This window comes from Dermacentor albipictus, chromosome 4, assembly GCF_038994185.2.
Source record: "Dermacentor albipictus isolate Rhodes 1998 colony chromosome 4, USDA_Dalb.pri_finalv2, whole genome shotgun sequence".
Taxonomy (NCBI): Eukaryota; Metazoa; Arthropoda; class Arachnida; order Ixodida; family Ixodidae; genus Dermacentor; species Dermacentor albipictus.
Window position 1 is genome coordinate 177,830,600 of NC_091824.1, and position 15,330 is coordinate 177,845,929.

General features: G+C 49.7%; 1 protein-coding gene across 1 annotated transcript; it reads right to left on the bottom strand.

Moving 5' to 3' along the window:
• Positions 1–214: 214 nt before the first annotated feature.
• LOC135908635 (uncharacterized) lies at positions 215–5,095 on the bottom strand. Its single transcript, XM_065440481.2, has one exon. It carries the CDS (start codon positions 3,687–3,689, stop codon positions 1,263–1,265), a length of 2,427 nt encoding a protein of 808 aa, XP_065296553.1. The 5' UTR covers positions 3,690–5,095; the 3' UTR covers positions 215–1,262.
• Positions 5,096–15,330: the final 10,235 nt, after the last annotated feature.

The following is a 15,330-nucleotide window of genomic DNA, read 5'->3' on the forward strand; positions in this document are numbered from 1 at the left end:
GCCTCTTCTGTAAGTGGAACCTGCCAATAACCCCTGACAAGATCTAGGGTGGAAATAAACTGAGCGCTACTAACTTTCTCAAGGCGCTCCTCGATGTTAGGGATCGGATAAATTTGATCCTTAGTGATAGAATTAAGCCTGCGGTAGTCGACGCAAGGACGAGGTTCCTTGCCCGGTACTTCAACTAAAATCAAAGGGGAGTGTGGTGATTAGGACTGTTCGGCACTTTCGCTAGTGCGCAGTGATGCGGAAGAAAGACAGAGAGTCATTTATATGCGTTTATAAAACTCACAGCAACCTTTAAGATATGAATATATACAGAGAGTCGCAGCCAGAATATATACAGAAACTGCAGTCGGTATGTCCACGGGCTGAGACAGTCCCGGGTTGCGCGGCTCACAGTTCGCTGGTCACGGCACCGTGCGGTCTCCCGTGCTGGAGCTGGCCGCGACGACCACACGCTCGAGCCCCGTTCAGCACGGTTCCCGGGCTCGGCACACTCGGACGCAGCAGCGGCAACAGCCAGGGAACGCCTTGCTCCGCACGTCCTCGATGTCCGGCTCGGACGTCGCTCGCGACCGACGTGCTACAGTCGCACGTCCAGCACGACCTCGGTGCCCAGCTCGTGCGCCGCTCGCGATCCACGTGCGGCGGTCACACGTGAGGACCTCGTCTAGCACAGCAACATCTGTGCCAGACTGAAACGCTGCTCGGCACGCTCAGGTGTGGCAGCTCAGGGACCGGCGGCCCTCGGGTCAGCCAACGTCTCGAGCACTGGCAGCAGGGGCCCTGGGACGTCCACGCTCGGCTCCGCGGTCCTCCGCGCCTTGCCACGGACGTCTCGCCTGGCAGGAACCCTCGCCTCGTTCCGCCCAGGAGCTCGGAGCTGCTGCCCGCCTGGATCGAACACCGCGACCGCGCCCTCGTGCTCCGTGCTCATGCACCCGTTGTCTTTCTCGTCGTTCACGGCGCTTGGTCGCCGCTTCGATCTTCTAGGGGCGACGTGCGGCACTCACGCATGACATTTCACCCCCCACTTTAAGAAGTTGTTTCATGAAAACAACTTTCCAAAGCACGTACATGGTCAAAGTTCACAGTCTGTAAGGTGCCATGTGTTCACATGCAAAAGTCTTTCCACACGCGCAGTAGTAGTTCCTGAAGTGTTCACAAACGCAATAAATGCAGTAGGCACACTTCGCGATGTAATTCATACTCGGCTCATGTAGTCAGAGCCTACATTTTCGCTACCCTGTACATTTACGCTACCCTTCGCGCCACACTGTTCGGGGCGTACACCGGCGGTTCCATCTAGGACGAAAAGCAGCAAAGCTGAACTTATAGTCTGTCGCATGATGAGCAGTAACTTGTTTGATGGCACTTATGGCACTTTCATAGTTCTTGAATCTCAGCAGCACTTTGCCTTCAAGGCGGTCAATGAGCAAGGCATCAGGAAATAGGGATCCAAGGGTATCCATGCCTTTGTCATCAGGAAGTCCTCGCACATACAGCAGGGGGCCTGGCTTGTATGTGGAACTGCTCCGGGGTCTGCTAGGTTCCACCTGCACTGGCTTCCCCTTGAGCTGCTTGCTGCGCAGGAGCTCCAGCTGTGCAGTAGCCACTTCTGGGCTCTCAAAATCCAGGAATGCACTGTGCCTGTTTATAAAGCGGACACTGCGGATGGCATCTGACAGGGCACGAACTTCATCCTTGGTCACCTGGCTTGACATGTTCCCAATGTACAATGAACACTTGCACGTGTCATCAGCCGAGACGTAACGATGTGACTTGGGGATGCTTTCATCAACATCAATGCGTGACCTTGTGTCTGAATGGTCCCGAGGGACGCGTCGATGGTAAGAACGGAGCCCACCCCGACATGGAGTTCCTCCTTTCCGGTCAATGCCCTCGGGCTCACTTTGGCTGTGGCTTTCCGCCTCCCTTCTGGGCTTGCGCCGCTTGCGACGGCGACCGAGACTGTCTTCACTCACACGCCCATTGGCCCGAATGGACGCTCGTCTCCTGCCCTCCTGGCCTTCTCCAGCTCTTTCAGTAGCACCTTCACCCTTTGCTTCCGTAGACGGTTCCGTCTCCTGTTTGGTTGCCTCAGTCGACACAGTTGCAGGGTTTGACGCAGCACTCACGGTAGCTCTATCCGGGCACACGCCTTGGTGTCGAACAGGCTCCTCTGCTGTCGCCGAGTCTTCGTGCCGCTTTGACACGTCAGACAGGTCATGTGATGGATTGAAATCAGTAGGGTAGAGCACCCCGTCGATGTTCCCAAGAACAACATCATAGAGTGGCCTTTCCATGCAGAGTGCCAGTGTCCTTCCTCGGAAGAAGGGGCAGTCTACATAGACCTTTGCCTCTGAAAGCCGCTTCAACGAACCATCCAGAAGGTAAATGGTACGCGTGATACCGGTGAGATTCTTTTCCGGCACCATCGAAAGCCTGACGACCACAGTACTGCAGCCGGAATCTCTCAACACCGACACCGGGTGTCCATTGAGATATCCGCTTGCCGTCGGCATCTCTTGCGTCTGAAGACCAAGGCAGATGTCTTCTCCATATGTTCTTACAGGGGGCCTTGTTTTATCCTCAGATTTAGTGGTAGGAGCCGGACTTGCTTCGTTCCGGGCGGCAGGCATCCTGTCGCAGCCAACAATGGCACTAGACGCTTCCGTGTTGCTGCCGTTTATGTTCGGGCACTCGTCAGCTTTATGTCCATGTTTCGTGCATTTCCAGCAAGACAAGGACTTCGGTCCTTTTGACCGCGTCCAACAATCTGCAGCACGGTGTCCTTGCTTGCCACATAGAAAACACTCAACTTTTTCTCTCCTGGCCTCTGTTTGGGGATTCTTGCTTTGCAGGGTTGTTTTACTAATCCCTCTCTCTTCTTTTCCTCTGGCGAGGTTTGTCAGGTTTTGCGCCTCCAAATAATGGTCAGCCGCTTCGGCCAGCTTGTCGAGGCCGCGGCATCCTCGCTCTTTCAGGAAGATGGCGAGCCTCTCATCGCAACGTAGCAAAAACTGTTCAGAAACAATCTTATCTCTTAATCCGTCGTATGTTTTCTCCGTTTTTGCCATCTGCTGCCAATGATCGAAGTACCCAAGCAGTCGACCAGCAAACTGCCGCCCTGTCTCGGAATTCTCAGGCTTAGTTTCCCGAAACTTCTGACGGTATCCTTCTTCCGTATACCGGAACCTTTGCAATAAAGTTTGCTTCAGCTTCTGATAATCTGTGACATCCTCCGCAGCCATGCGTCCGATCACGCTCAAGGCTTCGCCTGACAAACACAAGCTTAATGACAGCGCCCACCTGTCGCTTGGCCATCCTTGGCTAGTGGCTACCCGCTCGAAGCGCTGTATGTACGCGTCGAGTTCGTCGCGGCTCTCGTTGTAGGGAGGAATAAGCTTGTGGGGACTTCTAAAGGCTTCACCGCTGTTTTCCGCGCGTTCGCTTCCGGTTTCGACCGTCCCAGACGCGTGCTCTGCAAGACGACATCTAGTCTCTAGCAAAGTTCGTTCCGCCGTCAGTCGAGCGATCTCCTGTTCGTGGGCTACTCGCGCTGCTTCCCTGTCCTCAGCACGTTTATCGCGTTCTCTGTTAAGCTGCTCGTCAATCCACTCTCTTAGTTCTTTACCGGACAAGCCAAGCTCCTTGCCTATCGGAATAAATTTCTCCCAGTCCATTTCCGACCACTGCACACAAGCGAAGTGCGGCTCTTAAGGATGGAACTAGAGCTTAGTCCTGTCGCGGACGCCAGAAATTGTGGTGATTAGGACTGTTCGGCACTTTCGCTAGTGCGCAGTGATGCGGAAGAAAGACAGAGAGTCATTTATATGCGTTTATAAAACTCACAGCAACCTTTAAGATATGAATATATACAGAGAGTCGCAGCCAGAATATATACAGAAACTGCAGTCGGTATGTCCACGGGCTGAGACAGTCCCGGGTTGCGCGGCTCACAGTTCGCTGGTCACGGCACCGTGCGGTCTCCCGTGCTGGAGCTGGCCGCGACGACCACACGCTCGGGCCCCGTTCAGCACGGTTCCCGGACTCGGCACACTCGGACGCAGCAGCGGTAACAGCCAGGGAACGCCTTGCTCCGCACGTCCTCGATGTCCGGCTCGGACGTCGCTCGCGACCGACGTGCTACAGTCGCACATCCAGCACGACCTCGGTGCCCAGCTCGTGCGCCGCTCGCGATCCACGTGCGGCGGTCACACGTGAGGACCTCGTCTAGCACAGCAACATCTGTGCCAGACTGAAACGCTGCTCGGCACGCTCAGGTGTGGCAGCTCAGGGACCGGCGGCCCTCGGGTCAGCCAACGTCTCGAGCACTGGCAGCAGGGGCCCTGGGACGTCCACGCTCGGCTCCGCGGTCCTCCGCGCCTTGCCACGGACGTCTCGCCTGGCAGGAACCCTCGCCTCGTTCCGCCCAGGAGCTCGGAGCTGCTGCCCGCCTGGATCGAACACCGCGACCGCGCCCTCGTGCTCCGTGCTCGTGCACCCGTTGTCTTTCTCGTCGTTCACGGCGCTTGGTCGCCGCTTCGATCTTCTAGGGGCGACGTGCGGCACTCACGCATGACAGGGAGGTATAATCACTCTCACCCGCCTCAATAACACCGAGCTGTAGCATTTTCTTTACCTCAGCCTCCATAATACCGCGCTGGCGGGGTGACACCCGGTACGCCGTTGATAGTACTGGCTCTGGGGAGGTAAGTTCTATTTCATGAGTAAGGACAGAAGTCCTACAAGGCCTCTCAGAGAACTGACCTTGAAACTCTTGTAAGAGCTGGTGTAGTTCGGTTTTCTGCTCAGGCGACAGCGGTGCTTTACTGATTAAGTCACTAATGACTTGATCGGTGTCTTCCCTGTTCGTCACTGAGCCTAGTCCCAGAAGCTCGACCGGAAGCTCTTCGGGAACGTTTACCATCATACACACCACTGCTTCCCGTTGTCTATAGGGTTTGAGCAGAGAACAGTGGTAAACTTGCTGTGTTTTCCGTTTTCCTGGCAGATTCACCACGTAGTTAACGTCCGACAGTTTTTGAACAACCTGTGCTGGGCCCTCCCACTGCACGTCGAGTCTGTTTTTTAGCGATGTGCACAATATCATTACCTCATCGCCCACCTCAAAACGACGGGCCCTGGCTGTCCGATCATGATAAACCTTGGCCCTCTGCTGGGCCTTTGCCATTGCTTCCACCTGACAACTCCTGTGCCCTTCTTAAAGGGACACTAAAGGTTACTATTAAGTCGATGTGGACTGTTGAAATACAATCCCAGAAACCTCGAAATGCTTGTTTCGTGCCAAGGAGATACTTATTTTAAGAGAAAATGCGTTCTGAAACATCCGCATACCTCTAGCGCAGTTCAATTCGCCCGCCCTCCGATCGAGGAGTACTGACATCATGGTCTCATAGTGACGTTGCGCCATCGGTGAGTAGAACGGCGTCCGCAGACGGCGCTGCAGCTTTTCTGCGCAAAACGCAAACGCGCGGCCAGAAACAAAGCCAAGACAGAGCCACAGCAGAGCAAAAACGGGAGTATGGTGGCTAGCGGAAGGAGAAACGCGCGACCATAAGCTGGTACTTCATTCTATGACGCAAACTTCGACGCCCGTCGCAATGGACCCTGACAACGACAGATTGGCTCGCGATGCTGGGCTCAACTTCAGCGATTTGAGCCCTGACGAGCGCGACCTGCTGCTGAGGGCTCGCGCTGCCGGCGTCGTAGCGTACTACGACGGCGGCCTCGACACCGGTTCTCCAGAGCGGGAACGCAACGAGGGCTTAGAACGACAGAACGCTTAGCTAATTGGCAAGGATTCATTACGCAAATTTTGCTTTCCTTTCCTTCCTTCTTCTCCGCCCTTAAACTGGCTCTCTTAACTACTACACGCAGAGTCAAAGCAACAACGCGCGCATTAGATCCCATAGATGAGATGAATATTTATTTATTTATTTATTTATTTATTTATTTATTTATTTATTTATTTATACTGCAGGCCAACATACTGGCCCATGCAGGAGGGGTAATACAGTTGACAAAGTAATAACAATGCAACAAAGATAATAAAAAACGTATATATAAACAGTGCATGAAAATGATGCATCCCATAGCCACGTTACGAAGATCACAATGCTTCCCTTACCACAGTAACTACAACAAAATAATCGCACATTTGAATTTATATGTGGATCAAAACGCTGTGCCAAACAACAATCGGACACTAAACATAACTAAATACTGAAAATTTCACATATGAAAACGAGAAAAATAGTGAAAAAAATTGTGTTTATGGTTGTGTTATTTTATGTGAAAAATAGTTCTCCAACGCATTTGTGAAGTTCCCCAATTGAAGTACTTCAACAGGGAGAGAATTCCATTCGTTTATAGTACGCAAATAAAAACTATTCATGTGAGATTTGGTGAGACGCAGAAGAAGAGAACACGCAATGCTTTGTCCGCATCGGCTCCCGTTTTTTGGGAAGTTTCTGACCGGATTTTTTGCCTGTGGGTGCCTAATTTCATCGTCGACGGATTCGTGAAGTTGTGAGCTCCAACTGGATACCAGACTGTTGCCAGTGAGTGGACGTTTTCAAATTTTACGGCTCTTTTCACTTCGACCGCGTCGCTGGTGGACCATAAGAGTTCGCGGCAGGAAACCGCTCTCGGCCGTTTGGCCGCTCAGCGAGACCTCTTATGGAATATACAGTGCAAGGGGAGGAGCTACCACCCGACGATTTCCTCGAGGATTCCGGCTGGCAATTAGCTGGCCGAAGACACCATTTGACGAAATCGTCGAAAGACAGGCCCGGCAATGGAGCCAGGCCTAACGCGGTGCCCGGGCACAACGATCATGGCAGGACCGGAGCTGGTGTCAAGAGCCGCATTATTCGTCATGGGAGAATGCCGCCGCTTCCCAGGGAGGACATCAAAATTGTGATCAGAGTGAGCGGTGGCCTGAATATATCCAAGATAGGCCCGACTGTGGTGGCTGATGCTATCAACACCGCTGCTTGCATCGAAGGTTCGAAGCGTGAAGCCTACACGATCTGGCCTAACTATCAACAGAATATAGTCGTGGTCAGTACTCCCGAGGAGAAGAACGCAACCAAATATGTTAGAATCAAGAATATTTTGGTGGCGGGTCGCCTGCACGAGGTAGCGGCATACCGCACCACACCACATGCTACGTGCAAAGGTGTCATACGAGACGTTGCCCGTTGTGACGGGCCAGAGGTGTTGCAGCGCAAGATTGTTAATGCAAGAAACCCCCTGGCGCTGGCAGCCAAGAGGATTAAGGACACCGGCACCGTCATAGTTGCCTTTGACGGATACCGGGTACCTAACTACGTCAGGTATGACAATGCACTGGTCAGATGTACTTTATATCGTAAGCAGATCGACATCTGCTACGTTTGCGGACGGCTTGGCCGTCGTGTCGACGTCTGTCCGACACCCAGCGAAGCCGTATGCAGAGGATGTGGGGCCTCGAACCCAGACGAGCAGCATCAGTGCACGCCTAAATGCAAGTTGTGCGGTGAGGGCCATCTCACGGCAGGAAAGGAATGCAGACAACGCTTTAAGATCCCATACGTCGTTCGACGTCGCCGAAAAGAACGAGCCAGAGCCGAAAGGAGCCGGATGAGAAGCCCTACCCCGGATTACCGCGGTGCTGAGCTCCAGTTCCCGGAGCTCGACCAGCATCGGTCCCAGCATACAGCCCCCGAGGGAGGTCGCCATCACTCGAGATCGCGGTCTAGGGATCGTGGCCGTTCCTGGAGTTTATCCCGGAGCCATTCCCGTGGTCGCTCCAGGGGACGATCTGCTTCCATGGTTCGCTTCGAGCCCAGAAGCCGATCCAGGTCAAGATCCAGAGCCCGAGGACATGATCACCAGCATCAGGTGGTCCACAAGGAGGGCCGCCCCACTTGGGCAGATCGGGTCCGTGGAGGACCATCAGAGGTGATGTCGAGGTCGCTGCCAGAGCACGATGATAGTTTGGAAAAAATCACGAGATTAGAGCGCGAGAACGCGACCATGAGAGAGAACATTAATAGGCTAATGGCTGAGATAGCAGAGATTAAGGGCGCTAGGAACTCGCAACCCACCGCTACCGTCAACGCGGTAATTCTGGAAGTCCCGATGGCCGAGGGTAGCGACGGGTCACGACCACCGAAGAAGAGGGCAATAGCTTGTGATCAGGAGAACGTGTCACGTAAAGCTAAATCAGAGGTGCGCGAGATGCTAACCGCTCTCAGCGAAAGTCTGAAACAGTTAGGTGATAGGATCACTGAGATGCAAAGCAAGATGACGATTTTAGAAGCAAACACCAACCAACGGTTGGCCAAAATGGAATCCTTTCTCGAGTTTGTGGTGGGCCCGGTTACGCCACCGAACCCGCCGATACGTCTTTCTGAACCAACAGCTAGCAACGTAGCCCCGATTCTAGCCCCACCTAGGGTCGGCGTTCAGCTCGTAAGAGATGGCACCGCCCCTTGAGACATTCCGAATTTGGCAATGGAACTGTAGGGGCTTCTCTAGGAAGAAGGCTCCCCTACAGCAATATCTACGCAATTGTGAAAAGATGCCCCAGGTTATCTTATTACAGGAAACCCTCTCGCCTGGCATCTCGATGCCTGGGTTTTGCTCGGTCGCCGTGCAGTCGGGGGGGAGGGGGTTATGTACTCTTGTTAGTAAGAAACTCACTCATGTGACACATGATCTCAAATTGGCTGGTAGTAATATTGAGTATATTATGGTAGAGGTCATACCTGGTCGGGTCAACCGAGGCAGCATATATGTTCTTATCATATATAGTAGTCCCAACGAAAAAAGGCAAAGATTTAAGACTCTGCTCCGCAAGGCCATAGACATGGCAGGCTCAAGCTCTCTTATTGTCGCAGGGGACTTTAATGCCCCGTTTCATGTCTGGGGTTATAAATATGATACCAATAAGGGTAAGCATCTCTGGCAGAATGCCATGGATCTGGACCTGACGCTGATCACTGACCCTAACTTTCCTACCCGAATCGGGACATCCACGTGTAGAGACCCTACCCCTGATCTCATCTTCGTCAAGAACATGACTGAGGCCAAATGGAATAACTTGGCTGAGAACCTTGGTAGTGACCACTATATTTGTGAGGCCCAGCTTCCTATCGTGGGTAAAAAACAGCGCGAATTCTCGTACACGGACTGGGATAAATTCCGCAAGCTTCGGGAGGAGAGGCCTCCCTCAGATTCCCGACCTACTATAGAGCAATGGATGGTTCAGGTTCAAGATGACGTTCGGCGTGCAACCTCTAAGGTCTGCACCGACCTTCCTGTTGAGAAAATGGACAGCAGGCTAGCCCATCTGTTAGAGGCCAAACAGTCCATTCTCAACAGATGGAAGTGTCAACGACTTAATCGTAGGCTACGCAAAAAGATATCCGAGTTAAACAAACACATTGAGGAGCATTGTGCAACCCTCTCTAAACAGCAGTGGGACGAGGTTTGCAATTCGATAGACGGCCAAATGCGCAATGGTAAAACTTGTACCTTGCTTAAGCATCTGTTTAACGAGACGAATACTAAGTCTAATCAGAGGCATGTCATCGCTAGAACTATACATGAGGCTGCACGAATGACCTCTGAGGACGAACTAATCCGCACGCTTGCCAACAAATATCTCCCAGTCGGCTCAGGGCGGTCTCCTGTACATCTCGATTACCAGGGCCAGGCCAATTCCTACCTGGATGCAAAGTTTGGCGTTGAGGAGATTCGTAGGGTTCTACATGGACTCAATGGTAGATCCGCACCAGGGCCAGATGGCATCTCCAACAAGGCGTTGCGAAATCTGGATGAAAAATCAATCGCATACCTCACAGAGGACATTAATGAAATTTGGAGGAGTGGAACCGTCCCATTACCTTGGAAGACTGCCCTCGCAGTACTCATCCCCAAACCTGGAAAAACACCTAGCGTTGACAACTTGAGGCCCATCTCGCTTACATCCTGTGTGGGTAAGGTAGCGGAGCACGCGGTCCTGAATCGACTCTCCCGGTTCCTGGAGAACAACGACGTTTACCCCCATAGTATGATAGGATTCAGACCAGGCCTATCCACACAAGATACCATGAAACTGATTAAGAATCAAATCATAGACAACGACTCTAGCGACACTCGAGCCATTTTGGGACTTGATCTTGAAAAGGCCTTCGACAGTGTTCTACATTCGCATATCCTAGCCTCGATATCTCGGCTCAATCTGGGTGAGAGATTTTATAACTATGTTAGATCGTTCCTCTCGGATAGGAAGGCTACCATCCGGGTGGCCGATCTCGAATCCCAATTGCTGGAACTTGGCGAGAGGGGAACCCCGCAGGGGTCCGTCATTTCCCCCTGTTTATTCAATATAGCCATGGTTGACCTAAGCAGAAAGCTTCTCGAGATTGAAGGCATCAAACACACTATGTATGCTGACGATATAACTATATGGTGCACAGGAGGCAATGACGGTCAGGTTGAGGGAGCCTTACAGGAGGCAATAGACATTATTGAAACCTATCTCGAACCCACCGGTCTCAGATGCTCCCCCTTGAAGTCGGAACTTTTGTTGTATAGTCCCAAGAAACGCGGTCCAAGGCCCAAGGGATGGACATCGTTAGAAGACAAAGATATTAACTTATGTACAAAAAACGGTTGTCGTATACCCAAAGTCGATTCAATCAAGGTCTTGGGCATGATCGTTGAGTCAGGGGGTACAAATGGCAAGACTATACGCAAGCTAATTGCTAAAACTGAAAGTGCTGTTCGTTTAGTTCGGAGAGTATCAAATCGGCATCATGGACTCAAGGAGGATAACCTCATTCGACTAATGCATGCCTTCGTTCTGTGCCACTTTAGATACGTGGCAGCCATGCATCGATGGAAACGGGCAGAGAGGGATAAACTGAATGCACAGCTTAGGAAGATTACCAAACGGGTTCTCGGGTTACCCATATACACTTGTACAGAGCGATTAATGCAGCTTGGCATTCATAACACTCTTGAAGAGATCGCAGAGGCCCAGGAGCGCGCACAGCTAACTCGCCTCACAACAACGAAGGCAGGGAGATCTATCTTGCAGGAACTCGGATATCACCCCGATAGAGTAGCAGAGGAGTTCTCTGACGTTCCTCCGTCGATTCGTGAGAACATTACGGTCGCGCCAATACCTAGGAACATGCACCCCGATCATAATCGCGGTAGAGGAGGGCAAGGGCGGCCAACCTCCTTAGGCAAATACACAGTGATCAGCGACAGGTCAGCTTTGTGGATGCCGCTTCTTGTAAGGGACGTCAGGCGTTCACCATCGTCACTGTTGATGGTCGCCAAGGAATCACCAATGCTGCCTCGGTTCGGACGAGGGACTCCGAAATAGCTGAACAAATGGCTATTGCACTAGCCCTGCTGGATAGCTCACGGTATGCCATCTATAGTGATTCAAGATCTGCAGTCAGAGCATTTGAAAAAGGCACCATTTCCAAACAGGCCCTCAGACTTATTGGGGGCAAGGCAATCACGCACCACTTCATTTATTGGTTTCCAGCACATCAGGGTCAGATGAAGGGTGCTCCTCCCAACCTCAACGAGTCGGCTCACGGGGCTGCGCGTGAACTTGCCCACCGCGCTACCCTCGACCAATCGGAAGCCGACTCACTAGAGAACAGGGACACGCCCTCCACCTACAACGAGATAACTAAACACTACTATCTCAGCCGTAGAACCTACTTTGTTCCTCATCCGTGCCTCAATAGAGCTCAAGCATTAGCGCTCCGTCTACTACAAACGAATACCTATCCGAATCCATCGCTCTTAAATAAAATCTATCCGGATACTTATACCAACGCTACCTGCCACGATTGTGGAGATATAGCCACGTTAGACCATATGCTCTGGCGGTGTGCTCGGGTACGCTCTATCATCGCTAACAGCTCTGCCAGATGGGAGGCGGTTCTCCGCAGCCCTCTTCTGGCTGACCAACTCTGGGCTGTCCAGCAGGCCCACGATGCGGCCGAGAGGCTCGGCCTTCCGGTTCCCACGTGGGAGCGGCCCGCTTCATGAAGACTCACGATCTGCAGGACTTTAATTATTAAAGTTTTACCATACCATGTGAGATTTTGTTTTAGCAAATAATGGCGCAAGGGAAAAGTTGTGTCTATGTCTTGTTTTTCGTGCATTAAGAGGCGTTACATATTGAGGTATTTGAAGCCCGATTTTTCCATTTATGATGTTATGTAAAAACTGGAGACGACTAACTTTGCGCCTGTGTTCTAGTGAAGTAATTTTATTCCTAAGCATTAGTAATGACGGGGAATCTTCTCTTTTATATTTTCCAAAGATAAATCTAACGGCCTTCCTTTGTACACGTTCCAAATTCATGATGTCCTTTTTGGTATGAGGATCCCATACAACCGCTGCGTATTCAAGTTTCGATCGCACGAATGTGTTATATGCTAAAATTGTTGTGTTTACCGATGCCTTTTTAAGTTTCCTTTTCAAGAACCATAATTTCCGCAAAGCTGCCGAACATGTAAGGGAAATATGGTCTGACCAGAAGAATCTGTTAGTGAATGTGACGCCTAAGTATTTGTATTGTTCAACTTCAGTTATTTTTGTGTCATTTAGAGCATAGGAAAATATACTAGGTTCCTTTTTTCTTGTTACTCGCAGCAAGACTGCTTTATGTGCGTTTAATTGCATGCCCCAAACTTTGCACCAATTGGAAATTGCCATGACCGATTTCTGCAAGCATGCGTGATCGTTTCGTGAAGCGATTTTTTTAAATCCGCAAATAGATTGACATTCACATCATCGGGGATTTCGTCTATTATATCATTAATATAGATTAAAAATAAAAGCGGTCCTAATACGCTGCCTTGCGGTACGCCTGAAGCTACCTGATGGACACTTGAGGAACATTTATTAATTTCTATGAACTGCTGCCTGTGTCGGAGATAGGCTTGGATCCATGACATAATATTTAATGGAAGACCAATGCACTCGAGCTTGTAGATTAATTTTCCGTGGGTCGAACGCTTTGCTAAAATCTAAAAAGAGCATGTGAACTTGTCCGGACGAGTCAAGTACTTTAGAGATTTCATGAACGACTGACACAAGCTGAGTTGAAGTCGATAATCCCTTTCTGAACCCATGCTGTAGTGGGGATAGGACATTGTGATCTGTCAAAAACTGACGAATAAAGCCTGCAACAATGTGCTCCAATAATTTGCTGCATGTGCTTGTAATAGAAACAGGACGATAATTTGACACTGTGAGATGATCGCCCTTTTTATAAATTGGGTCAACGCTTGCCCTACGCCAATCTGATGGTATCTCTGCTAAGTGTAAGGATAATTTGAAAAAATCTGTTAAGAATACACATATCTGTTCCGCATACCTTCGTAAAAACGCATTCGGAAGCTTGTCAGGGCCTGCAGATTTCCTAACGTTGATATTAAGGAGCATTTCCAAGACACCTTCTCGGGAAATCGTTATATCATGCAAGACAGATCTATTTGTATTGGACCGTTCGAAATCATCTAGGTCCGAGAATACACTGCCGAAGTAATCATTAAAATGCTCAGCAATTATGTGGGCGTCCTCAATAATTTTACCATTAATGTTTATTTTATATTCTGCCTCTTTTGACTGGCTTAAATAGCGCCAAAACTTTTGTGGAGCGTTTGAAATGAAATCAGCAAGACTATGACTGAAGAATCTTTCTCGCGCAGCTTCCACTTTTCCCAGTAATTCATTTTTTAATTGTGTGACTTGCGAATTCCTTGTTTTTTTATGTTTTCGTTTCATTCTTTTCAGCTTCCGCCTAGCTTGAATGATATCTATGTTGATCCAAGGGTGTGATGGATGTTTCTTGACCGCCTTCAGTGGAATAAATCTTTCAATACAATAAGTAACAGTCTCCCTGAACCTTTGCCATGAAAGCTCGACATCATCCTGGACAATGTTAAGGTGCAGGTCCAAGTAATCAATAATTGATTCATCATGTGCTTTAGCATAATCCATAAACTGTGTGTCTTTTCGGGGTAGTCTGACATTATTCACGGTCATCGGTGACGAAAAAGAAATCAGTTTATGGTCGGAAATGCCAGTTTCTATTTCGACGGTTCCTTCACCAAAGACTTCGCTGAGGAATAAGAGGTCAAGAATATTCCCTCCCCGAGTACATACACTCACAACCTGCTGAAGACTGAAAGTTAGCATGATATCAATGAGTAAGTCAGAGGAAAGCCTGTGTCCATAACTCCAATTTTGTCATTCTATTTGTGGGAGATTAAAATCACCAGTAATTATTAAGTTTTTTTTTCTCTATATTTCAAAAGGTGATTATATAACTGTTACATAAAGTGATCATCAGCATTTGGTGTCCGATACACGGAACATAATATTAATGGCACACCCCAAACAGAGACACTCAAAAACAAACTTTCATGATTATCTATCTGATCTAATTCCCTTACAACAACACTATTCTTTGCAATAACTGCGACGCCACCACCTCGGGAGAACCTATCTTTTCTAAACAGCTGGTGGTTTGGCGAAACGAGTTCATCATCATGTACCCCGTCGTGCAACCAAGTTCCTGATATAACACACACATGAGGATCGTATACTAGTAAAATATCTTGCAGTTTCTCTATTTTGTTGACTATACTTTGGGCATTTAGTGAAAGCAGCCGAAACTGCTTCGACTGTGACTGCTAGTAGGTGTGGTTTGGTCGCAATTCTGCGCTCTCTTTTTTCCTTGCAATGAGTTTCCGTGTGTGCTGTACGTCATCCCAAAAGAACAAGTCGTCATCAACGCGAATCTTATCATGAATAAGCCTAACTTTTCTTCTGTTGTCTTTTTCTTCCTTCGCACTGCTCCAGAGCAGACGGCGCTTGCGCAGCGTGTCTGCACAATAATCGTTTTGCAACAATATGCCTGTTACCTTCAATTTGCGTGCGTTTTTCAAGAGCGCTTGTTTTTCAGAATAATCCTGTAAGAATGCAATGACTGGCCTTCGATTGGGTGCGTTCCCAAGTCTGTGAATTCGTGCCACATATGTACAGTTTATTCCTAACTTATCTTGAAAGACATACCGGACAACCTTATTCCGCAGTACCGCTTCTGTTTCATTCGGATCCTCAGAAATTCCAAAAACTACCCAATTCGAACGGCGGCTGCGGTTTTCCAAATCAATAAGTTTTTCTTGTTGCGTTTTAAGTATTTCCTGTACTGCAGTCACAGTCACATTTACTTCTTCGTTCTCGTGGTTTTTTGCTTTTAATTCA

Excerpts from the sequence above, each read along its gene's own strand:
- LOC135908635 (XM_065440481.2), bottom strand. The coding sequence starts at position 3,689 with ATGGACTGGGAGAAATTTATTCCGATAGGCAAGGAGCTTGGCTTGTCC.